General features: G+C 33.5%; 2 protein-coding genes across 2 annotated transcripts; one reads left to right on the top strand and one right to left on the bottom strand.

Annotated features, from left to right (window-relative positions):
* Positions 1 to 405: 405 nt before the first annotated feature.
* LOC142240615 (uncharacterized) lies at positions 406 to 1,341 on the bottom strand. Its single transcript, XM_075312319.1, has 2 exons — positions 1,223 to 1,341; positions 406 to 1,134 (listed from the first exon to the last, which is right to left on the bottom strand). The coding sequence occupies exons 1-2, from the start codon at positions 1,223 to 1,225 to the stop codon at positions 508 to 510; spliced, it is 630 nt and encodes a 209-aa protein (XP_075168434.1). The 5' UTR covers positions 1,226 to 1,341; the 3' UTR covers positions 406 to 507.
* A 7,572-nt stretch (positions 1,342 to 8,913) lies between these two features.
* Positions 8,914 to 17,378, top strand: LOC142239433 (uncharacterized). Its single transcript, XM_075311219.1, has 2 exons — positions 8,914 to 9,149; positions 16,625 to 17,378. Exons 1-2 carry the CDS (start codon positions 9,031 to 9,033, stop codon positions 17,067 to 17,069), a joined length of 564 nt encoding a protein of 187 aa, XP_075167334.1. The 5' UTR covers positions 8,914 to 9,030; the 3' UTR covers positions 17,070 to 17,378.
* The last annotated feature ends 7,836 nt before the right edge of the window (positions 17,379 to 25,214 follow it).

Below are 25,214 nucleotides of genomic sequence, written 5' to 3'. Positions count from 1 at the left end.
TGATAATAAGTTTACCATTCCGTTAGTGACATACTGAAATATCGATTTCCATATAAATAATGTATACATACTCTTTATCAGGAAGAAATTCTAAATCTAACAATGTCTATTTGTGTTAATCACGCTAAAACTTTCAATAATGGAACTATCTCTCTGAAAATTTGCACAAATTAGTTTTTTTTTCTCTGTAAGATAGCTTGTTTCGTTCGGAAGTTAGCGTGATTTCAACAGACGGGCGAACGGACATGCTTAGATCGACTCAGAATTTTAGCACGATCCGGAATATATATACTTAGTGGGGTCTTAGAGCAATATTTCGACGTGTTACAAACGGAATGACAAAGTTAATATCCTATGGTGGAGGGTATAAAAATAAATCATAAAATTTCTTTTTTGATTTTTTTTTCATATATATTCATTTGTTTTTTTTTCTTAATACTCGCCAATAACAATAAAGATTTTCTTTTTTACAAAATAACAAAGTGAAACTTCTTGGAGTTTCTAGAATTAGGCGCGATGTTTATGGACAAGACGGCGGACAGCCTTGTAACGGTAACCATCATCGGTAAGACCTTCGGAAACTTCAGCAGAAGGTGGGATGTAGGTGTTCTTGGGTTGTTCAACATGTGCAGGAGCTGGGGCTGGGGCTGGGGCAGGAGCATGGTATTGTGGGGCTGGAGCAGGGGCTGGGGCAGGAGCATGGTGTTGTGGGGGAGGAATGTAAGTGTTCTTGGGTTGTTCTACATGAGCTGGAGCTGGGGCGGGAGCATGATGTTGGGGAGCTGGGGCGTGATGTTGTGCGGGTGGGATATAGGTGTTCTTGGGTTGCTCAACATGAGCTGGAGCGGGAGCATGGTGTTGGGGAGCTGGGGCATGGTGTTGAGGAGCATGATGTTGAGGAGCTGGGGCATGATGTTGGGGAGCTGGGGCATGATGCTGAGGAGCTGGGGCTGCAGGTGGGATATAAGTGTTCTTGGGTTGTTCTACGGGTGCTGGTGGTGCTGGAGGAATGTATGATTTTTGGGGAGCAGATGGAGCTGGTGCTGGAGCAGCGGGTTGTTGATAATTGTAACCCAATTCCGAAACATCAGCATAGGCACAAGCCACAAAAGCCAAGGTAACCAATAAGAATTTCTGTAAATCAGAGAAGAGATTACAAATTACAAATTCCCAGTAGATTGCATAAAGGGGATTCCCCTCCCCTTGGTTTTGCAAAAATTACCATTTTCTTAGATGACTTCTTAAAGAAGATTTGATTTGTTAATACTTTGAAATGTTAGATTGTTTTGATACTTAATCATTGACTGTTGCCTCTTTTTATATTAATCCGCTAAGTTTTTCCGCTTAGGTGTTTGTTTGCGTTCAAAATAATCCATAATAGCAAAATACACCACAATACCAATGACCCCTAAACTTGTTTTGTTTTTTCCAATTTGGCCAAAACTATAGCTAGCCAGTGATGAATGTTACGGTCGTAGGTCTTCATTTGCATTTTTTTGTTTTGTAAATAAACAAAAAAAACTCTCCATATGACCCTAGAGGGGCCAGGGGAGTTGCTTAGTTCAGCTAGTTAATCAAAGATCTATGATTTGTATAATTGTTATTGTGATTCTTTCAAAATTAGAATAATATATATTTTTGTGAAATTAACTTCCGTTTTTTTGGTTTTATTTTAGTAATACTCTTCGGTTTGTTTTTTCTTAATTTTGTTGAGAAAATTAATTAATTATTTTTATTTTCTGATTTTTTTTTTGCTTCATCAATTAGTTGATCTCTTGCTAGTCTTACATTTACTTTTCCTTCCTCTCTTTTTGATTTGCCTTAGCCTCTAGGCCTATAATGATTCTAGATTTAGGCTGGTTTTCAATTAGTTAAGTTAGATATGTTCGAGCCTAGGGAACACATAATTATATATATATTTTTTTTAAAAAATCGAAACGCTGAAAGGAGTTTGACATTCTAAATAAATTTATTAAAAAACAAGTAAGTAAAGTAGAAAGTCGGGCGGGGCCGACTATATCATACCCTAAACCACCATTACAGAATTAGTAATCATAAGCATTTGTGGGGTAACATATAGGTCTGGGAGATAAACCGCAGTTGCATATTTAAGAAAATTAAGGGGTACATGTCTATGGGTGCTTTGTGTCAATCTGACTATAGCTCATAGTCAATGTTGCCAGGGAAAATGTTCGGTTTACCCTACAAGGACAAAAAATTTCCCTACTTTCCCCTACATTCCCAAACAATTTTCCCTACTATATTTTTCGTTAAATTTAAAAAATTTTACAAAACAAAAATGGTTCTAAGTACTTTATTATCTTAAAACATGAATATGCAACGTACATAACTTAGAAAATAAATTTGTATTACCACCACGGTTGCCACAGTTGGTAGAATTCTACCCAAATTAGTAATCTTTTTTGTTAAATCTTTATAAAATTAAAATTTTGGAAAAAGTTTCGCTAAAAAAAATTTTGTGAGAAATTTTTCTATAGAAATAAAATTTTGACAATAAATTCTATAGAAATAAAATTTTGAGAAAAAATTCCACAGAAATAAAATTTTGCGAAAATTTTTATAGAAATAATATTTTGAAAAAAATGTCCATAGAAATACAATTTTGACAAAATGTTCTATAGAAATAAAATGTTGACAAAATTTTCTACAGGAATAAAGTTTACCAAACATTGTTAAAGATCGAGCCTTGCCGGCTTCTAATTTCCTCCTCTAGAGCCACCAAAATGTAAAAATTATTACAAATTATGTTGAGTGAAAATGTCCTACATTGTGGCCCTACGTCCCTACAAGACGCTAAATATTAGAAAAACCCTACATATAGGGAATTTCCCCTACTTCTAGCAACACTGGCTGTGTTGATATTGCGCCTACGGAGTTAGTATGCCACTAATATTGAGCCCATTATTAAAAAAAGAGAAAATCGTTAAATTAGTGTGGGTAATAAATACAAATTTGTAAAAATCGAGCAATATTCTTATGTAAGAGCTACAAGTACGTATAAGAACGATCGGCTAGTACATCAAAATTTGAAATTTGAGTAACATTGGTTAATAAATAAGAGTACTATGGCCAAATTTGGGAAAATCGGGCGATGCATATATATGGAAGCTATATCTAAATCTCAACCAATTTGCATAATATTTTGCTGGTTTGATTAATACCACAAAAGGTTACTTGTGCAAGATTTGAGTAAGATCAGTTACGAAATGAGGCCTGTATGGTCAAACATAAGGTTATTAGGGGCGAATTTTTCAAAATCGGGCGATACATATATGGGAGCTATATCTAAATTTGAACCGATTTCGATGAAATTTTGCACATATAGTTAGTACTATAGAGGACTGGATCTAGCCAACTTTTAGTAAGATCGGTTAATAAATAAGGGTTCTATGGCCAAATTTGGGAAAATCGGGCTATACATATATATGGGAGCTATATCTAAATCTGAACCGATTTCGATGATTTTTTGCACATATAGTTAGTGCTATAGAAGACTACGTTTAGCCAAATTTGAATAAGATCGGTTGATAAATAAGGGTTTTATGGCCAAATTTAGAAAAATCGGGCGATACATATATATGAGAGCTATATCTAAATCTGAACCGATTTGAATGAACTTTTGCAGACTTGAAGGGCGATGGAAAAGATTACCTTTTGCCAAATTTGGTGACGATCCGTTTGAAAAAACGCGCAACGTGACCCCATTTGTCGAAATCGGGCGATACATATATATGGGAGCTATATCTAAATTTGATCCGATTTCTTCCAAATTCAATAGCGTTCGTCCTTGTGCCCAAAAAACTCCTTGTACCAAATTTCATCAAAATCGGTTAATAATTGCGACCGGAATCCTGTGAACAACAAATACATGGACAGACGGACGGACGGACGTACGGACGGACGGACACCAAGCGCTAGATCGACTCAGGAGGTGATTCTGAGTCGATCGGTATATATTTCGATCGATATTTCTGGTAGGCACATTTTTTGGCCGATCTAACTTATTATACCCTGACCACTATGTGGTTTAGGGTATAAAAACTTAAATTTTAATTAGAAGATTTAGTCGTGTGACAATGTTCAATTGTCATAAATAAATACAAATATTTGAAAACTTTTGTAAATTATTCTAAAAGATCTTCTATTAGCATACATGTAGAGAAGGAATATGATACCCGCAAATATCTTTCAAGAGAATAATCTAATTTTTTCATGGAGAACATGGAATATTTTTCCCATAAAAGTATTGGTTTCTCGATGGTGATCATATTCCTTCTCTGAGTATATGGATACATGAACATCATCCATGATATTCGTAGAAGATTAAGTCCGAATTCGATTATCAAGCCAAAGTAGCGCAAAGATTTATGTGCAGCCTTGCACGTCTAAGTGTCAAAAAGTCCATATCAACTCCCTAAATAGGAGAGATTTTTTGTTGCTTAATTCACCAAATCAATAAACTGAATTAATTATTTTTGGATTCTCATATCCATTATTATTATAAAAAAAAGTACATATGTCATTAAGTTCGGCCCGGCCGAATCTTAAATACCCACCACCATGCATCGAATATAATAGTTTCCTTTGGAAACTCATCAGCATAGTTTGTTAATTGAACCTATATAGAGTTTCAGGTGGATGTTCAGAAAATTTTCTATAGAAACGAAATTTATAGAAAATTTTCTGTAGAAATTAAATTTTTGAGAATAATTTCTAGAGAAATAAAATTTTAAGAAAATTTTTATAAAAATAAAATTTTGAAAACATTTTCTATAGAAACAAAAAATTTTTTATAGAAATAATACTTTGAGATTTTTTTTTAGAAATAAAATTTTGAGAACATTTTCCAGAGAATTAAAAGCTTGAGTAATATAATTTTGACAAAATTTTCTATAAAACTAAAATTAAAAAAAAAAAAAAAAAATCTATAGAAAAGAAATTTTGAGAAAATTTTCTATAGAAATAAAATTTTGATAAAATTTTCTATAGAAATAATTGAGAAAATTTTCTATAGATATAACATTTTGAGAAAATTTTCTACAGAAATAAAATTTTGAGAAAATTTTCTACAGAATTAAAAGCTTGAGAAAATTTTCTATAGATTTTTTTTTTATTTATTTAACCAGTAGTTTATTTATCAACAATCAATAGACTTATAGAAATTAAAATATCATAAGACTAAACAAGGAGGACATTTTCATGTAGCTCCGTTAGGCTTTAACTGTCAGTTAACAGAAAGTAAATTCCAAATATCTTTTCTCCGGTTAACTTTAACTGAAAATTTTTTGACAGTTAAGATCCTAACTGGCATATGAAGTATATACGCTAGATGGCACCTATGTCCATAATACGGTTTAAAAATTCGTTAGTTAACGGAGCACTAACGGAGCTTCATGAAAATGGGCGTTATTGTTATAAAATTTTTATTTTTAATTGAGAATTTCATATATTAAAGCGAGTTAATAAATCATGTGGATTGAAGCGGCGCAGTCTTCTAGACGGATTGGAATTTTGTAGTAAATTACGGGCTTCGCGATTTGTATGGTTCTGTAGGCGGATAAGAAATAAAATGTTGACAAATTTTTCTACAAAAATAAAAGCTAGAGAAATTTTTCTATAGAACTATATCTTCACCACTATGTTGTTTGGGGTGGTGTGCCAATATTTACGTGTGGCACTGTACGTTTTTCCGATTTTGGCAAAAATGGCCAATATACCCACATATTCCTTGTCAAATCACCACTATTATGTCGAAAACTTATATTTCATATATATATTACGTCCAAAAATTACTTTAGTTTTAAATATTTCTCATATGTATACCCTGCGCCACACTGTGGAACAGGGTATTATAAGTTAGTGCATATGTTTGTAAAACCCAGAAGGAGACGAGATAGACACATGGTGTCTTTGGCAATAATGCTCAGGGTGGGTCCCTGAGTCGATATAACCATGTGCGTCTGTCTGTCCGTCCGTCCGTCCGTTTGTCTGTGAACACATTTTTGTGATCAAAGTCTAGGTCGCAATTTAAGTCCAATCGCCTTCAAATTTGGCACATGTTCCTACTTTGGGTCAGAATAGAACCCTATTGATTTTGAAAGAAATCGGTCCAGATTTAGATATAGCTCCTATATATACCTTTCGTCCAATATTCACTAATATGGACCCAGCAGCCAGAGTTTTATACCGATTTGCTTGAAATTTTGTACAAACATAACACTTAGTCGTATAGTCAAGTGTGCAAAATTTGATTGAAGTCGGTTCAGATTTAGATATAGCTCCCATATATATCTTACGCCCGATATCGACTAATATGGTCCTAATAGCCAGCGTTTTATCCCGATTAGCTTGAAATTTTGCACAGAAATGAAATGTATAGAAAATTTTTTGCTTAGTCGAAAAGGTGTAAAAATGACTCTAATTTGCCTAAACTTCTAATACATATATATATATCGAGCGATAAATCATAAATAAACTTTTGCGAAGTTTCCTTAAAATTGCTTCAGATTTAAATGTTTCCCATATTTTTTACTCAAATTGTGTTCCACCCTAGTGCATTAGCCGACTTAAATTTTGAGTCTATAGATTTTGTAAAAGTCTATCAAATTCTGTCCAAATCGAGTGATATTTAAATGTATGTATTTGGGACAAGCCTTTATATATAGCCCCCAACACATTTGACGGATGTGATATGGTATCGAACATTTAGATCTACAAAGTGGTGCAGGGTATAATATAGTCGGCCCCGCCCGACTTTAGACTTTCCTTACTTGTTTTTAACTAAAATTGTGTTCCACCCTAGTGCATTAGCCAACTTAAATTTTGAGTCTATAGATTTTGTAAAAGTCTATCAAATTCTGTCCAAATCGAGTGATATTTAAATGTATGTATTTGGGACAAGCCTTTATATATAGCCCCCAACACATTTGACGGATGTGATATGGTATCGAACATTTAGATCTACAAAGTGGTGCAGGGTATAATATAGTCGGCCCCGCCCGACTTAAGACTTTCTTTACTTGTTTTTTAATAACATTGTGTTCCGTCCCCGAACATTAGATTTAAATTTTAATTTTGAGAAAATTTTCTATAGAAATACAATTTTTGCTATAGATATACAATTTTGACAATTTCTTTTATAAAAATAAAATTTTGAGAAAATTTTCTATGGAAATACAATTTTTACTATAGAAATAAAATTTTGATAAAATTTTCTATAGAAATAAAATTTTGACAAAATTTTCTATAGAATTAAAATTTTGACAAAATTTTCTATAGAAATAAAATTTTTAGAGAAATTTCTGGAGAAATAAGATATTGAGAACATTTTTTATAGAAATAGAATTTTGGCAAAATTTTCTATAGAATTAAATTTTGACAAAATTTTCTATAGAAATAAAATTTTTAGAAATTTTCCTATAGAAATAAAATTTTGATAAAATTTTCTATAGAAATAAAAATTTGAAAAAATTTTTATACAAATAAGATTTTGGGAAAACTGTTGACAACATTTTCTATAGAAATAAAATTGTGACAAAATTTTCTATAGGCATAAAAATTTGAGAAAATTTTCTACAGAAATAAAAGCCTGCGGAAATTTTCTATGGAAATTAAATTTTGGGAAAATTTCCTATAGAAATAAATTTTTTTTTAGAAATAAAACTGTGACAAAATTTTCTTTAGAAATAAAATTGTGAGAAAATTTTGTGGAGAAATAAAATTTAGCGAATAGTTTCTAGAGAAATAAAGTTGTGAAAAACTTTTGTGCAAATTTTCTCTAAAAATAAAATTTTGAAAAATATTCTATAGAAATAAAATTTTGAAAAAATATTCTATAGAAATAAAGTTTTGACAGATTTTCTAAAGAATCAGAAATTGAGAAAATTTTCTATAGAAATAATATTTTGAGAAAATTTTCTATAGAAAAAAAAATTTTGAGAAAATTTTCTTTAGAAAAAATTGTTGGGAAAATTTTCTATGGAAAAAAATGTAAAAAAAAATCTAGAGAAATACAATTTTGAGAAAATTTTCTAGAGAAATAAAATGTTGATAAAATTGTGTATAGAAATAAAATTTTGAGAAAATTTTCAATAGAAAAAAATTGAGAAATTTTTCTATAGAAAAACAATATTGAGAAAATTTTCTATAGGAATAAAATTATGACACGATTTTCTATAGACATAAAATTTTGACAAAATTTTCTATAGAAATAAGATTTTGAGAACATTTTTAATAGAAATAAAATGTTGAGAAATTTTTTTATAGATATAACATTACGAGAAAATTTTTTAAATAAAATTTTGAAAAAAATAAAATTTTGCAAAGTAAAATTGTTTGTTTAGTTTTTTTTTTATATCCACCACCATAGAATGGTGGCGGGGGTATAATAAGTTTGACATTCCGTTTGTAGCACATCGAAATATTGATTTCCGACTATATAAAGTTGTTTAAATTTACATTTTTTTTGTTCATATCAATTTGAATTATACCGAAATCGTATTTGAATTTGTAATTGAATTGAATTCTAGTCTTTAAGTTTTTTGTTATCGAACATCCATCTATGACTAATCGTGCCTAAATAGTGCTTATTCTGAAAAATCGATACACGTCAAGATTTGGCGGAAAACAAAAAGAGAGAGAGCTTTAATACGATGGATTGATGTTCGACGTAAGCATAAAAAGAAATAAATGGACACTTACTTTAGACAACTGCAACGGTGAGCATCAAGTTATTTCTTAACTCCTCTGCCTTTCCTACGCTAATTGGATTCCCATCTATTTTTATCGAGTCTTTGCTATTTCTAACTGTTCATAAAGAAAAGTTTGAATAGCAAAAGACATTGCGAATTTCTTCGTCGGTTGAATTTGGAGCAATTGAAAAATATAAACTTTTCTGTAATATTGGATTATCCAAAGTCTCGCTGTTTTCAAAGAAATATCGAATAAGGCGAATTTATCCAATCTTCTCTTTGCCCCTCTTACATATTGGATAAGGCCGAATTTTTATGCATGGTCCTTCGAACCGGATGTGAACTGGCTTTTGGAATTAAGACACTCTACGCAATCCAGACTTATTGTAAAATGAGGTATGTGACAAGCCAGGTGAAACGCAGCAAGCAAGATACAAGGTAACCAAAAATTTTATCACTCCAAAAAAAAAAAAAAATCGTGAGTAGAAATGAACAAACATTTTTTCTTGAAAAGTGAAAATGAAAATTTTATGAACTCGAAAGTGTGATTTTTACAAAAATACCGTAATAACGGTTCCTATAGAACAAGTTAAAAATCTTGGTTTACCACATTGCATAATCGATGGTTGAGTTTTGTTTCTTTATTTCGGGGTATTTCTCAAATTACACGAACTGCGAATTAAAGAAAAGGAAACATTAAAGAAAACATGTGTCTGGACTAGTCTCAACACCGGCAATTGTATGAAGGTTGTTTAAACGTAGAGAAATGCATAGCAACATTTAGCAACATTAACATTTGTTATATTTACCAAATGTTAGTCTACATAAAATTTTGCTGTGTAACATCACGCCTCTCATTTTTGAACTACACCACATGTTTCAAATGTTAATTACCGTCTCCCCATACGTCTCCGAGTGTATTCTCTTTTCTGCTTTATCACAACTCTGTTATCTCATATTTGAAGTACACCACATGTTTCTAATGTTAATTACCGTCTCCCCATACGACTCCGAGTGTATTCTCTTTTCTGCTTTATCACAACTCTGTTATCGATCTTCTGCGTACAGGCATACATACATATCTATATTGAATCACTAACATAAGTTTTCACTTGCACTCTTAATTGGTTACGGTCTCCACGTACCATACTGTAAATTGAAGCTCATCTCTGTTAATGCGCTTTACGGGGCTCTGCTCGATTTCAAAATATATTTACACATATATATAGATGACTTACCGTATTGTCATGGAAGCCATTGAAGATTTGTAAAACTTTATCCCAACTCTGTCGTACACATATTATTTAATTTAAATTGCATTCGAAATTAGAATAACACTATCATATCTGAGCACAGTGAGAAAATTGTTATTGACTAAGAACCAAGAAAATTTGCAATTAGTAACTTTGTATCCGTTTGTGGTTGCAGTTTTGACTTTTAACGTGGTAAAGACTGCATGAAATAAATTTCATTCATTTACTGTGCATACGCGTTTGCAAAATTTCACAATATTCTAAGTCTGTAATCAAAGATTCTTAAATGCCCATTTTTTTAATTTGCCTGCCATGAAATGACTGGGTTCTGAAAATAAATTTGTTGCTTTGATGACTCACTTTCAAATGTTAATATGTCACAGTAAAAAGAGTGAATTATAATTCGTCTCTACTCCGCCATATTTACATTACTGAGAAGCAAGCACATAGAGAGTAATTCCAACAACGCCAAACTGTTATACAAGTTCCCGCAACATTTTGCTTATTATACATTGTCTCCATATTCATAACAAAAAGACGAGCCTTTTATATATTGCATTTTGTCTCCATTTTCATAACAAGGGACAGACATAGTGTTCATGGAGGAATAACACAGACAGAAGAAAACTGATGAAAGCAATCTTACAGATACTTTGTTTAACACATGTGATCGGAGAAATCAGATACATGTGATCGTATTTCAAAATAATTTCCCACAACATATTGTTAAATAAATCAATAGGATTTAAATTTTTATAACTTCTAATAGAAGTTTCATTACATGAAGACTTCGTACTTGCGTTACGTAGAACTCTGATATTAATTGATTTATTTCTTAAGATTATGTGAATATAGATTCACTATATTTTCGACTTGTCTGTTTTAAGTATCAATATTTATTGGTTCTTTGAACAATTGTACTTACGTTACAAAATTTTGGAAAACCGATCTCGTAATAGCACCGCTGTTTGGACAGGCGATTTTCTCTTTGTACATTTTGTACTGACGTTACAATTTGTGCTGATATTATATTTCTATATTCATGTATATATATTTATTTAATTTCAATATTGTGCTCTGTAAATCGGAAATTAGAATTAAAACCGTATCACTAGTTGCATTTTCGCTACAAATCATTGGTAATACATTTATACATATACATTTTGAAATACTTGCCAAAAGTTCTCAAACGTTTCATTTACAAGATACAAGGTTTAATAAGCCTGGGCTTGAAAATTTTGGCTGTGTTATTTAGTTTTTCGGTTGCCATTGCGGGTGCACTATATTAATATTTTTTCTCAGTCGGCTTGCCTCAAATCTCCACAATGGAAAAAGCAACGGATCCAAAAACTGTGTTTATATTCTCCTCTGACTTTTTAATATTGTTTTGTACCCAATTCGCATCAATCAGGGAGGATGACCAAACTGAATCGATTTTAGAGGTAAAGATGATGGATTTAGAGGAAAGGTGGACCAAGCTTCAGGGGGCATATTCCACGATAACAATTATGTTTGGTAGTAAGGACGGGGATGCCGACAGAGAATTTTTGGACTCAGCCCGGAGTAAGTTTGAGAACTGTTCGGATAACTACTATATTTGTAAATCTAAAATCTTAGACCTGTTACGGATTAAAAAGGGAGGAGTTAGGCACACAGAATTCGCTGCCCCTGTAGTACCTCTTCAATCGTGTCCACAGGCCATGGCCACGGGTTTAAATATTAAACTACCACCGTGCGATACCGAGATTTTTGAGGGAGGATATGAGGAATGGCCATCGTTCCGCGATATGTTTATCGCCATATACATCAATCACCCAAAGCTAACACCTGCACAGAAATTGTTTCATTTGAGAAACAAGACAAGAGGTGAAGCCGGTGCCATTGTAAAACGATTCACGTTATGTGACGAAACATTTCCCCTTGCGTGGGAGGCCCTAAAACTAAGATATGAAAACACCCGAGTATTAGTCGATGGCCAATTAAGAATCCTATTTAATATCCCTATTGCCTCGGCGGAAAATAGTCGTTCTATTCAGAATTTACAATCGACAGTGAACGACTGTCTAGCTAGACTCCAAACCCTTGGAGTATCAACTGACGGTTGGGACCCTTTACTAGTGTATTTGGTGTCCACAAAACTGCCCGAGGCTACTTTAGCATTGTGGGAACAATCGCTAGATTCTCACAAAACTTTACCGAAGTGGTCCCAAATGAATACCTTTTTAATAAGTCGATATGAAATTGTTGAACGAATTTCTAGCATTAAGGAAACTCAAAACTTTTTCGGGGCTCAAATGGAGCCAATTCAATCCTATGTTTCGGAGGAAAAAGTGGAGAGTAAGTGTAGACTTTGCGATATGATCCATTCACTGCGAATTTGCCCAGCCTTCAGACAACTCTCTGTTGCAGAACGAATAGAATTTGTATTTAAAAACAAATTTTGCAACAATTGCTTATCGCCTTGGCACGTAAAAAAAGAATGCAAAAGTAAAAATAGGTGTACTGAATGCAAACAATATCACCACTCCCTGCTTCATTTGAAAAAGGCCAAACCTCCATCAAATAATACCACAATCACTCAGACAGCAATGGTGGCTCACGACCTACCTAATGTGACCCCTCAAATCATGCAAGAGTCGATCCCATCGACTGAGAATTTTGCATCTCCATCGGTCTTACAACCTGACATAAACGTCCATGTATCCTCTGATTACACAAGCGTCCTTTTACGGACAGCTTTAGTTCCTGTGGAATATTTGGGTGAAATATTTACCATTAGGGCTTTAATTGACCCCGGTTCACAACGAACCTTTGTATCTGAACGGATTCGTAACAGGCTGCAAGTACCAACGAGGCGTTCACATTGTGTTGTATCTGGAATCGGTGGTAAAACTCAGAGTTCAGATAAGGAATGTGATCTTACCTTATGCTCAAAAGATATGAAGACCAAAATAGTGGTCTCTGCTATTATCTTACCTAAGGTGACAAATCACCTTCCATCATTTACTATCAAACCACCCAATTTTCATGCCTTTGCTGAAATTCAGTTGGCCGATCCATACTTTTTCAAGTCTGCACAAATAGACCTCATTATCGGGGCAGATAATACCCATCACATTGAGAGGGAAGGATTTCTCAAAGACATTTATGGCCATCTCTCGGCCCATAATACTATCTTCGGATGGGTTGTTAGTGGACCAGTTCCTACCGTTCATAGTTTTTCTGCCACAGTTAGTGCATCGGAAAATGTAGCCCTTAATGATCTTCTGCGTAATTTTTGGGAAGTAGAAGAAATTCCAAACGTTCCAAAGGTGTCTGAACAGGATATTTATTGTGAAGAATATTATAAACGCACTACTCTCAGGGAACCTGATGGTCGATACATGGTTCGCCTGCCGTTTAAAAAAGAATTCAATACCACACTTTCACTAGGTCCTTCGAGAATGATTGCACTACAACAATATATCCGAATAGAAAAATCACTTTCAAAACAGACCGATCTTTCTAATGAATATCGAAAAGTGCTGTCTGAGTATATCACTTTAAACCACATGCAGGAAACACATTCAGCCGAAGAGCGACAAAACGGGAAATATTGTTCGTTCTATTTGCCACACCATGCTGTGGTACGTCCCGATAGCAAGACTACCAAAGTTCGAGTAGTTTTCAATGGCTCTGTCAGAACTAACACCGGTCTTTCACTTAATGATGTGCTTTATTCAGGACCAACTTTGCAAGCCGATTTGATGTCAATACTTTTACACTGGAGAATTTATCGATACGTTTTCAGCGGAGATGTGCAAAAAATGTACCGCCAAATTTTAATTCACCCGGAAGATAGATGTTTTCAGAGGATTCTATTCAGATCTCACACTGAAACAGATATTAAAAATTTCGAATTAAAAACTGTTACCTTTGGCCTCAATTGTGCACCGTTTCTAGCCATTAGAACTTTGCTACAATTGGCACAAGACTCGGAGAAACAGTTTCCTTCAGCTGCATCCATTATTCGCAATGAGACATATGTAGACGATATACTGGCGGGAGGCCATTCTCTTGACGAGACAAAATTAGCTCAATCTCAATTAATTTCGGTTTTGAATTCAGGGGGATTTCCACTCAAAAAAATCACAGCCAATGATCCCTATCTATTACAAGATCTTCCCCCCGAAGATCTATACGACTCTGATTTCCTTAAATTTGATGAGGCTAGTTCTACGAAAACCCTTGGCATTCAGTGGAATGCTCTTACTGATTGCTTCTCGTACGCCTTCAATAATGAAATAGCTTCCGCCGCGGTTACGAAACGTCAAATCCTATCAGCTGTTGCCAAATTATATGACCCAGCTGGATGGTTGTCCCCAATCATAATTCGGGCTAAAATTCTAATGCAAAGCCTTTGGTTAGAGGGACTTGAATGGGATCAACCAGTTGGATCGTCTTCTCAAATTCGTTGGAAATCGATAGCTTCACAACTACCACTCATACATCAAATAAAAATTCCAAGATGGATACATTACAGCCCCTCTAATTGTATTGAAATTCACGGTTTTAGTGACGCGTCTTTACATGCATACTGTGCTGCTGTTTATATTAGGGTTAGCAGTTCCGATGGAATTTTTTCGAATTTATTGGTTTCGAAAACGAAAGTAGCACCCCTCGAAACAATTAGTTTACCTCGCCTTGAACTCTGTGGGGCCTTGTTGCTATCGAAATTAATAAAACAAATTCTGTCTTTTATGCCCTTCAACAATTCCGATATCTTCTTGTGGTGTGATTCTCTAATTGTGCTTGGTTGGCTTAGTAAACCACCATACATGTGGAAAACCTACATAGCCAACAGAGTTTCCCAAATTCGATACAATGTTCCAAATGCTTATTGGAGACACGTTCCTACAGGCGAAAACCCCGGAGATTTGGGAACAAGAGGTTGTCGCGTGAATGAATTAATCGATAATACTCTATGGTGGCATGGTCCAACTTGGTTGCGGCAGGAATCGTCCTGCTGGCCTCCACATATAATTCCATATCCTCCAGAATCCGAGAGAAGAAAGGTGGAGAGTTTTCCCGCTGTTTTAACTGAACCATACCCTTTCGAAAAATTTTCTACGTATTCGAAAGCTTTACGAGTTTTTTGTTATGTCTTTCGCTTCTACCATAACTGCTCCAAAGAGCAAAGACTCAATCGATCACACACGTCTATTTCCCATGACGAGATTAATTTTGTAAGAAGAAGATTTATACTTCTTTCTCAACAAAGATTTTATTCTGATGAATATCGGTACTTATCAAATTCGAAACTTTTACCTAAGAAAAGTCCCCTCGCTTCTCTTAACCCATTTATAGATGAACATGGTCTTTTGAGAGTCCATGGACGTCTTGCTAATTCCGACCTTCCATACAATGAAAAATTCCCAATTATTCTGCCCTATCAGGCTCATTTTACAAAGCTTTATCTAGAGTTTATTCACAACCTTCTTTTACATGGAGAATGTTCGCTTATGTGCCGCATTATAAATACTGAATTTCATATCAGTCGGCTAAAATACACCGTGAAAAGAATTATTCACTTTTGTAAAACGTGTACCATTCACAAAAAAAGACCATGCAATCAAATCATGGCACCATTACCTGTTGACCGTACCACACTCACGTTACCATTTGAAGTAACCGGTGTTGATTTCGCTGGTCCCTTTGAGCTTAAAAGTTCCAGTCTTCGTAATGCTCCAATCATAAAGGGATATGTCAGTGTTTTTATATGTTTTGCCACAAAGGCTATACATTTGGAGCCTTGCTCAGAGCTTACTTCCACAGCATTTCTTGCTGCATTTTCTCGGTTTGTCGGAAGACGTGGTTTACCCAAAAAAGTCGTATCTGATAATGGGAAGAATTTCTTAGGAGCAAGCAAAAGCCTAATCAAGGATTTCAAACAGTTTGTCAACAAAACCTCCTTCGATATCTCACAAAGATATGTAGTACATGGTCTAGATTGGTCATTCATACCTCCTCATGCCCCCCATATGGGAGGTTTGTGGGAGGCAGCTGTAAAAAGTTTTAAGTTTCATTTCCGTCGTATCATGGGCTCCCATCGCTGTACATTCGAAGAATTTTCCACCGTTCTAGCTCGTATTGAGGGTGTCCTTAACTCTAGACCCATTTCTGCTCTATCTGAGGACCCCCATGATATTACTGCTTTAACCCCTGGACATTTCCTCCGAGGGGGTCCAGTTATGGCCCTACCTGAACTTCACAACAGTAATTTATCGGTAATAAATCGGTGGGAAAAGCTTAAGGCTCTTCACCACCAATTTGCTGCCCGATGGAAGGAGGACTATTTACGAAATCTGCAAAAGAGATATAAATGGAAATCTCCCACCCCAAATATTCAGAAAGATAATCTAGTGGTAGTCATTGATGACCTTCTTCCACCTAGTGAGTGGAAGCTAGGAAGAATTGATAAGGTGTACACAGGAAGTGATACCAAGGTTCGCATTGCCGATATACGTACTTCAACCGGTATTATCACACGACCGATTGTTAAGCTTTGCTTATTACCCTACGATAATGCTTAATATCCAATTGAGTTATTCATTTTCATTTTTTCTTTTTTATTCGCATTAAATTAAAGTATTCAACATCCTTCTTGTTTATTTTCAAAAGAGCTCGACGAGATCCAAGAATCCATCAGTGCAAAGTTTGTTTGAAATACCATTCTCTCCGATTCTGCAAAAGGTTCTTGCACATGAACGCCTCTGACCGGAAGCATGCTGTCTATAAATATCACTATTGCGTTAACTGTCTGGCAAGGAGCCATGGCTTAAGAAATTGCACCTCCCAAGTAACATGTCAAAATTGTGGACATTATCATCATACACTTCTTCACCATGCACTACACCCTCGTATAGAGCCAACATCTAGTAGACGACGTCCTAAGGCACCCAAACGTTCACAAAATGGTAACGGAACCTCAAAACTTCAACGACGCCAACCAAATGTGTTACATCGGCGAGTAACATCAAATTCGAATGAACATCAACTGATACCATCGGATAGACAACAAATTATCTCCGCAGCTATCAAATCTTTAGCAAATCTCCTTATATAATTCTTTAATATTTGCATACATGCAAAGGGCCCCCAGTATGTTTAAATTTACATTTTTTTTGTTCATATCAATTTGAATTATACCGAAATCGTATTTGAATTTGTAATTGAATTGAATTCTAGTCTTTAAGTTTTTTGTTATCGAACATCCATCTATGACTAATCGTGCCTAAATAGTGCTTATTCTGAAAAATCGATACACGTCAAGATTTGGCGGAAAACAAAAAGAGAGAGAGCTTTAATACGATGGATTGATGTTCGACGTAAGCATAAAAAGAAATAAATGGACACTTACTTTAGACAACTGCAACGGTGAGCATCAAGTTATTTCTTAACTCCTCTGCCTTTCCTACGCTAATTGGATTCCCATCTATTTTTATCGAGTCTTTGCTATTTCTAACTGTTCATAAAGAAAAGTTTGAATAGCAAAAGACATTGCGAATTTCTTCGTCGGTTGAATTTGGAGCAATTGAAAAATATAAACTTTTCTGTAATATTGGATTATCCAAAGTCTCGCTGTTTTCAAAGAAATATCGAATAAGGCGAATTTATCCAATCTTCTCTTTGCCCCTCTTACATATTGGATAAGGCCGAATTTTTATGCAAAAGTATATATATTCTTGATCAGTAAGATATTCTAAGACGATATAGCCATGTCCGTCTGTCTGTCTGTCCGTCTGTCTGTCTGTCTGTCTGTTGTAATCACGCTATAGCCTTCAATAATGGCGCTATCGTCCCGAAATTTGGCACAGATTAGGTTTTTTTTGCAGGCAGGTCAAGTTCGAAGATGGGCTATATCGGTCCAAGTTTTGATATAGTCCCCATATAAACCGACTTCGATTTGGGGTCTTGGGCTTGCAGAAACAGTAGTTTTTATCCAATTTGCCTGAAATTGGAATTCTAGAGGTATTTTCGGACCATAAAGAGGTGTGCCGAAAATTGTGAGTAACGGTCCATGTTTTGGTATATCCCCTATATAGACCGATCTCTCGATTTTATTTCTTGGGCTTCTAGAATCCGCAGTTTTTATTCAATTGTCCTGAAAATGGAAATCGAGAGGTACTTTAGAACCATAAAAATGTGTGCCGAAAATGGTGCATGTCCATGTTTTGATATAGCCCCCGTATAGACCGACCTCCAGATTTGGGGTCTTGGGCTTATAGAAATTGTAGTTTTTATCCAGTTTGCCCGAAATTGCAAATCTAGAGGTATTTTGGGACCATAAAGCGATGTGTCAAAAATGGTGAGTATCGGCCCATATTTTGAAATAGCCCCCATATAGACCGATCTCCAGATTTTATTTCTTGGACTTTCTTGGAGAAACGGTAGTTTTTATCCAATTTGCCTGACATTGAAAATGTGGAGGTTTTTGAGGACTAAAAATAGGTGTGCAAAAAATGATTTTATTGTTTGAGATTCTAGAGACCGTAGTTGTTATCCAATTTACCTAAAATTTGAAATCTAGAAGTATTTTAAGACCATAAAGAGGTGTGCAGAAAATGGTGAGCATCGGTCCATTCTTTAGTAGCACCCATAAGACAGATCTCCCGATTTAACTCCTTGGGTTTCGAGAAACCGTAGCTTTTATCCGATTTGCCTGATACACAAAAACGTGTATCGGATTAAGTTTTTATCGGTCCATTTGGTAATGCCTCCATATAACATAGACCGACTTCACTTCTTGAGGGTATAGAAGGCGCACTGATCATGAAAATTGCTTGAAACTCAATGTAAAATTTCCAGATTTTACTTCTCGGGTGAAAATCTACAGATGTAAGATTTCAAATCAAGACGTTATTTTATAATTTTCTTGCACACTTACAAGAGATGTTAATGATTCCTCTAAAACTCAAACAAAAATGGTTCTTATAAATCCAGAATCTGATATAGTCTTCATAGGTAAAATCTTTAAATTTATCTTCGGGAAGTGTCCTCAAGCCCTCCTGAAATTTCAAAGGAAACCCTAATATTTGGTTCATGGTGGTGGGTATTTAAGATTCGGCCAGGCCGAACTTACTGCTGTATATACTTGTTATCGGTCCATTTGGTAAGGCCTCCATATAGACCGATTTCACTTTTTGAGGGTAGGCGTATTGATCATGTGCTGGAACTGAATGTACAATTTTATTTAAAAAATAGGTGTGAACATCTGTAGATTTTAGATATCAAATTAAGGCGCTATTTCATCATTTTCTTGCACACTTACAAGAGATGTTAATGATTCCTCAAACTCAAACAAAAATGGTTCTTATAAATCCAGAATCTGATATAGTCTTCATAGGTAAAATCTTTAAATTTATCTTTGGGAAGTGTGCTGGTTCAACTGCTCTGCTTGGGAGAATATCTGTCATAAAATCTCCTGAAATTTCAAAGGAAATTTCAAATATTTGATTCATGGTGTTGGGTATTTAAAATTCGGCCCGGCCGAACTTGCTGCTTTATATACTTGTTTTTGTAAAATTTTCTCAAAATTTTGGAATATTATTTTTTTTTAGCTGTATGTCTACCGATATTAAGTAGAGTAAGGGAACCATTCTCTCACATCCAAAACCAAATTATACACGGGTTCCCAACAATTTTACATTTTCAGCCGGATGCATTTTGAAGAACGAATATCTCAATAACATTTCTAAGCAAAATTTGTTTCATATATATCAAAACAGAGAAATCCCCCGTTAAGACGATATACAATCTCATCACCGAGCGTATGCCAAATGTAATTTCATCCCTGTAATCACCGTATTGACAGGTCAAATTTAAACATTTTCCATGGTTATCTCGTTAAGAAACGTGTCTCTCATTACCTACGGTTGGAAAAAAGGCAGAACGAGAAAACCTATTTATATTTAATCTATGGAAGAAAATAATTTCCATTCGCATCATTTCAAGGATTAATAGGACGCAAAAGAATCATCAGAAGAAAACAAAAGAAGCACAACTCGAGAACCAAGCCAATGCCAAACCAAAGAAGATTTTCAAATGAGATTTTTTTATGTTTATTAAAAAGTTTACATTGCGTGTTTCGACAGCGTGGAGCGTATTGTTTCGTGTGTTCCATTTTCCCAAAGACTTTTCCCTATTGCGGCCCATGGGCTTTTTTTCGTACGATTTCAATGACTGGAATTTTTATGATGGGATTTACACTTGGAATTACCTCAAAGGTAAAACGAATAAGAAATTCACAATACCAGCAACAATAACGAAGAGGTGAAAGTTGGATATCCGGCAATGGAGGCATAGTCGATATGCCTGACAACTCATAGCGGATCGGATGGTGTTGATAATGGTGCTGACACAAGGATGAGCTGAGATTTTCATATTTTAATTTCATTTCAAATGGAACCCAAGAGGATTGTAAACAATAACAAGGGAACATCACAAAAAAAAAAAAAAAAAAACAAAATCAACAGCGATTCGAGCAAGAGTAACAATGAAACGAAACGAATTGAAAGAAAGAAAAATGTTTCGATTACCTAGTGGAAAATTCTGTAGGTGTTAAAGAGGAAACACTATTTTACAAAAAGGATCAATATACACAAAGAAAAAATCCTTAAAAAAAACAAGTATATACGGCCCGTAAGTTCGGTCAGGCCGAATCTTATGTACCCTCCACATTGGATTGCATAGAAATTTCTACGAAAGACTGTCATCCACAAATTTCAACTCACTCGAATGAAATTTGCTCCTCCAAGAGGCTCCAAAACCAAATCTTGGGATCGGTTTATATGGGGGCTATAAATGATTATGGACTGATATGGACCACTTTTGGCATGTTTGTTAAATATCATGTACTACCACCACGTACCAAATTTCAACAAGATCGGATGAATTTTGCTTGTCCAAAAGGCACCGGAGGTTAAATCTGGCCATCGGTTTGTATGGGAGCTATATATAATTATGGACTGATAGGAACCAATTCCTACATGGTTGTTGGATACCATATACTAACATCACGTACCAAATTTCAACTGAATGGGAAGAATTTTGCTCTTCCAAGATGCTCCGGAGGTCAAATCTATATGGGGCCTATATATAATTATAATAATAATAAATTTATATGGGGCTTTTATATAATTATGGACCGATATCGACCAATTTTTGCATGGGTGTTTGAGGCCACATATTAACATCACGTACCAAATTTCAACTGAATCAGATGAATTTTGGTCTTCCAAGAGGCTCCGGAGGTTAAATCTGGTGATCGGTTTATATGGGGGCTATATATAATTATGGACCGATATGGACGAATTTTTGCATGGTCATTAGAGACTATATACTAACATCATCAAATTTCAGCCGGATCGGATGAAATTTTCTATAGAAATAAAAGTTTGGCACACTTTTTGCTGTAGAAATAAAATTTTGACAAAATTTTCTATAGAAATAAAATTTTGTCAAAATTTTCTATAGAAATAAAATTTTGTCAATTTTTCTAAAGAAATACAATTTTGACAAAATTTTCTATAGAAATAATATTTTGACTAAATTTTCTATGGACATAAAATTTTATATAGAAATTAAATTTTGACTAAAATTTCTATGGACATAAAATTTTATATAGAAATAAAATTTTGACTAAATTTTCTATGGAAATAACACTTTGACCAAATTTTCTATAGAAATAAAATGTTGTCAAAATTTACTACAAAAATAAAATTTTCACACAAGTTTCTACAAAAAAAATTAACAAAATTTTCTCTAGATATAAAATTTAAACAAAATGTTCTATAGAAATAAAATGTTGACTAAATTTTCTATGGAAATAAAATTTAGAAAAAAATTTCTATAGAAATAAAAGTTTGACACACTTTTTTCTGTAGAAATAAAATTTTGACAAAATTTTCTATAGAAATAGAATTTTGTCAAAATTTACTATAGAAATGAAATTTTGACACAATTTCCTATAGAAATAATTTTTTAACAAAATTTTTTATAGAAAAAAATTTACACAAATTTCTACAAAAAAAAAAAAAAACTTGACAAAATTTTCTATAGAAATAAAATTTAAACCAAATTGTTATACCCTAAACCACATAGTGGTCAGGGTATAATAAGTTTGATCGGCCAAAAAATGTGCCTACCAGAAATATTGATTTTAGACCCCATAAAATATATACCGATCGACCAAGAATCACCATCTGAGTCGATCTAGCGCTTGGTGTCCGTCCGTCCGTCCGTCTGTCCATGTATTTGTTTTTCACAGGATTCTGGTCGCAATTATTAACCGATTTTAATGAAATTTGGTACAGGGAGTATTTTTGGGCACAAGGACGAACGCTATTGAATTTGGAAGAAATCGGATCAAATTTAGATATAGCTCCCATATATATGTATCGCCCGATTTCGACAAATGGGGTCACGTTGCGCTTTTTTTCAAACGGATCGTCACCAAATTTGGCAAGAGGTAATCTTTTCTATCGCCCTTCAAGTCTGCAAAATTTTATCCAAATCGGTTCAGATTTAGATATAGCTCTCATATATATGTATCGCCCGATTTTTCTAAATTTGGCCATAAAACCCAACCGATCTTACTCAAATGTGGCTAAATGTAGTCTTCTATAGCACAAATTATATGTGCAAAAAATCATCGAAATCGGTTCAGATTTAGCTATAGCTCCCATATATATGTACCGCCCGATTTTTCTAAATTTGGCCATAAAACCCTTATTTATCAACCGATCTTACTAAAAGTTGGCTAGATCCAGTCCTCTATAGTACTAACTATATGTGCAAAATTTCATCGAAATCGGTTCAGATGTAGATATAGCTCCCATATATGTATCACCCGATTTTGAAAAATTCGCCCCTAATAACCTTATGTTTGACCATACAGGCCTCATTTCTTACCTGTTCTTACTCAAATCTTGCACAAGGTAACCTTTTGTGGTATTAATCAAACCCGCAAAATATTATGCAAATTGGTTCAGATTTAGATATAGCTTTCATATATATGCATCGCTCGATTTTCCCAAAATTTGGCCATAGTACTCTTATTTATTAACCAATGTTACTCAAATTTCAAATTTTGATGTACTAGCCGATCGTATTTATACGTACTTGTAGCTCTTACATAAGAATATTGCTCGATTTTTACAAATTTGTATTTACTACCCACACTAATTTAACGATTTTCTCTTTTTTAATAATGGGCTCAATATTAGTGGCATACTAACTCCGTAGGCGCAATATCAACACAGCCAGAAGTAGGGGAAATTCCCCATATGTAGGGTTTTTCTAATATTTAGCGTAGGGCTACAATGTAGGACATTTTCACTCAACACAATTTGTAATAATTTTTACATTTTGGTGGCTCTAGAGGAGGAAATTAGAAGCCGACAAGGCTTGATCTTCAACAATGTGTCGTAAACTTTATTCCTGTAGAAAATTTTGTCAACATTTTATTTCCATAGAATATTTTGTCAAAATTGTATTTCTATAGAAATTTTTTTCAAAATATTATTTCTATAAAAAATTTTCTCAAAATTTTATTTCTGTGGAATTTTTTCTCTAAATTTTATTTCTATAGAATTTATTGTCAAAATTTTATTTCTATAGAAAAATTTCTCACAAAAATTTGTTTATAGAAACTTTTCCCAAAATTTTATTTTTATAAAGATTTAACAAAAAAGATTACTAATTTGGGTAGAATTCTACCAACTGTGGTAACCGTGGTGGTAATACAAATTTATTTTCTAAGTTATGTACGTTGCATATTCATGTTTTAAGATAATAAAGTACTTTTGTAAAATTTTTTAATTTAACGAAAAATATAGTAGGGAAAATTCTTTGAGAATGTATAGGAAAGTAGGGAACTTTTTTTGTCCCTGTAGGGTACACCGAACATTTTCCCTGGCAACATTGACTATGATTGACACAAAGCACCCATAGACATGTACCCCTTAATTTTCTTAAATATGCAACTGCGGTTTATCTCCCAGACCTATATGTTACCCCACAAATGCTTATGATTACTAATTCTGTAATGGTGGTTTAGGGTATGATATAGTCGGCCCCGCCCGACTATAGAAATAAAATTTTGACAAAATTTTCTATAGAAAAAAAAATTTACAAAATTTTCTATAGAAATACAAGTTTGACAAACTTTTATACAGAAATAAAATTCTGACAAACTTTTCAATAGAACTAAAATTCGGACAAAGTTTTCAATAGAACTAAAATTTTAACAAAATTTCTTATAGAAATAAAATTTTGACAAAATTTTCTATAGAAATAAAATTTTAACAAAATTTCTTATAGAAAAAAAACTTGACAAAATTTTCTATAAAAATAAAATTTTAACCAAATTTTCTATAGAAATAAAATTTTTCAAAATTTTTCTATAAAAATAAAATTCACTAGAAATAAAATTTTGACAAAATTTCTTATAGAAATAAAAGTTTGACAAAAATTTTTATAGAAATAAAATTTTAACAAAATGTCTTATAGAAATAAAATTTTGGCAAAATTTGTTATAGAAATAAGATGTTGACAGTATTTTTGATAGATATAAAATTTTAGCTAAATTTTCTATAGAAATAAAATTTTAACAAAATTTTCTATAGAAATAAAATTTGGACAAAATTTTCTATAGAAAAAAAATTTACAAATTTTTCTATAGAAATACAAGTTTGACAAACTTTTCTATAGAAACACAAGTTTAACAAACTTTTCTACTGAAATAAAATTCTGACAAAGTTTTCAAGAGAAATACAATTTTTACAAAATTTCTTATAGAAATAAAATGTTGACAATATTTTTTCTAGAAATAAAATTTTCATTCGTTTTGTTTTGTTATTGTTGGTTTTTGTTCTTTAACCATTGTTGTTGTTTTTTTGATTTAAGCTTAAAACCATGCATTGACTAAACTACAAGTGTAGCTTAACCAACAGAGGAAAAGAATGTTTGTCAAATTTATTTGGGCAAAGCCCCTATAGACTGCAAGATGGTTGGATCAAAAATTTTCTATAGAAATAAAACTTTAACAAAATTTTCTATAGAAATAAAATTTTGACAAAAATTTACAAAAAATTTACAAAATTTTCTATAGAAATAAAAGTTTGCAAACTTTTCTATAGAAACACAAGTTTGACAAACTTTTCTACAGAAATAAAATTATGACAAAGTTTTTAATAGAACTAAAATTTTA

The sequence above is a fragment of the Haematobia irritans genome, chromosome 5 (genome assembly GCF_050003625.1).
Source record: "Haematobia irritans isolate KBUSLIRL chromosome 5, ASM5000362v1, whole genome shotgun sequence".
Classification (NCBI taxonomy): Eukaryota; Metazoa; Arthropoda; class Insecta; order Diptera; family Muscidae; genus Haematobia; species Haematobia irritans.
This window is presented reverse-complemented; position numbering and strand designations above follow the sequence as displayed.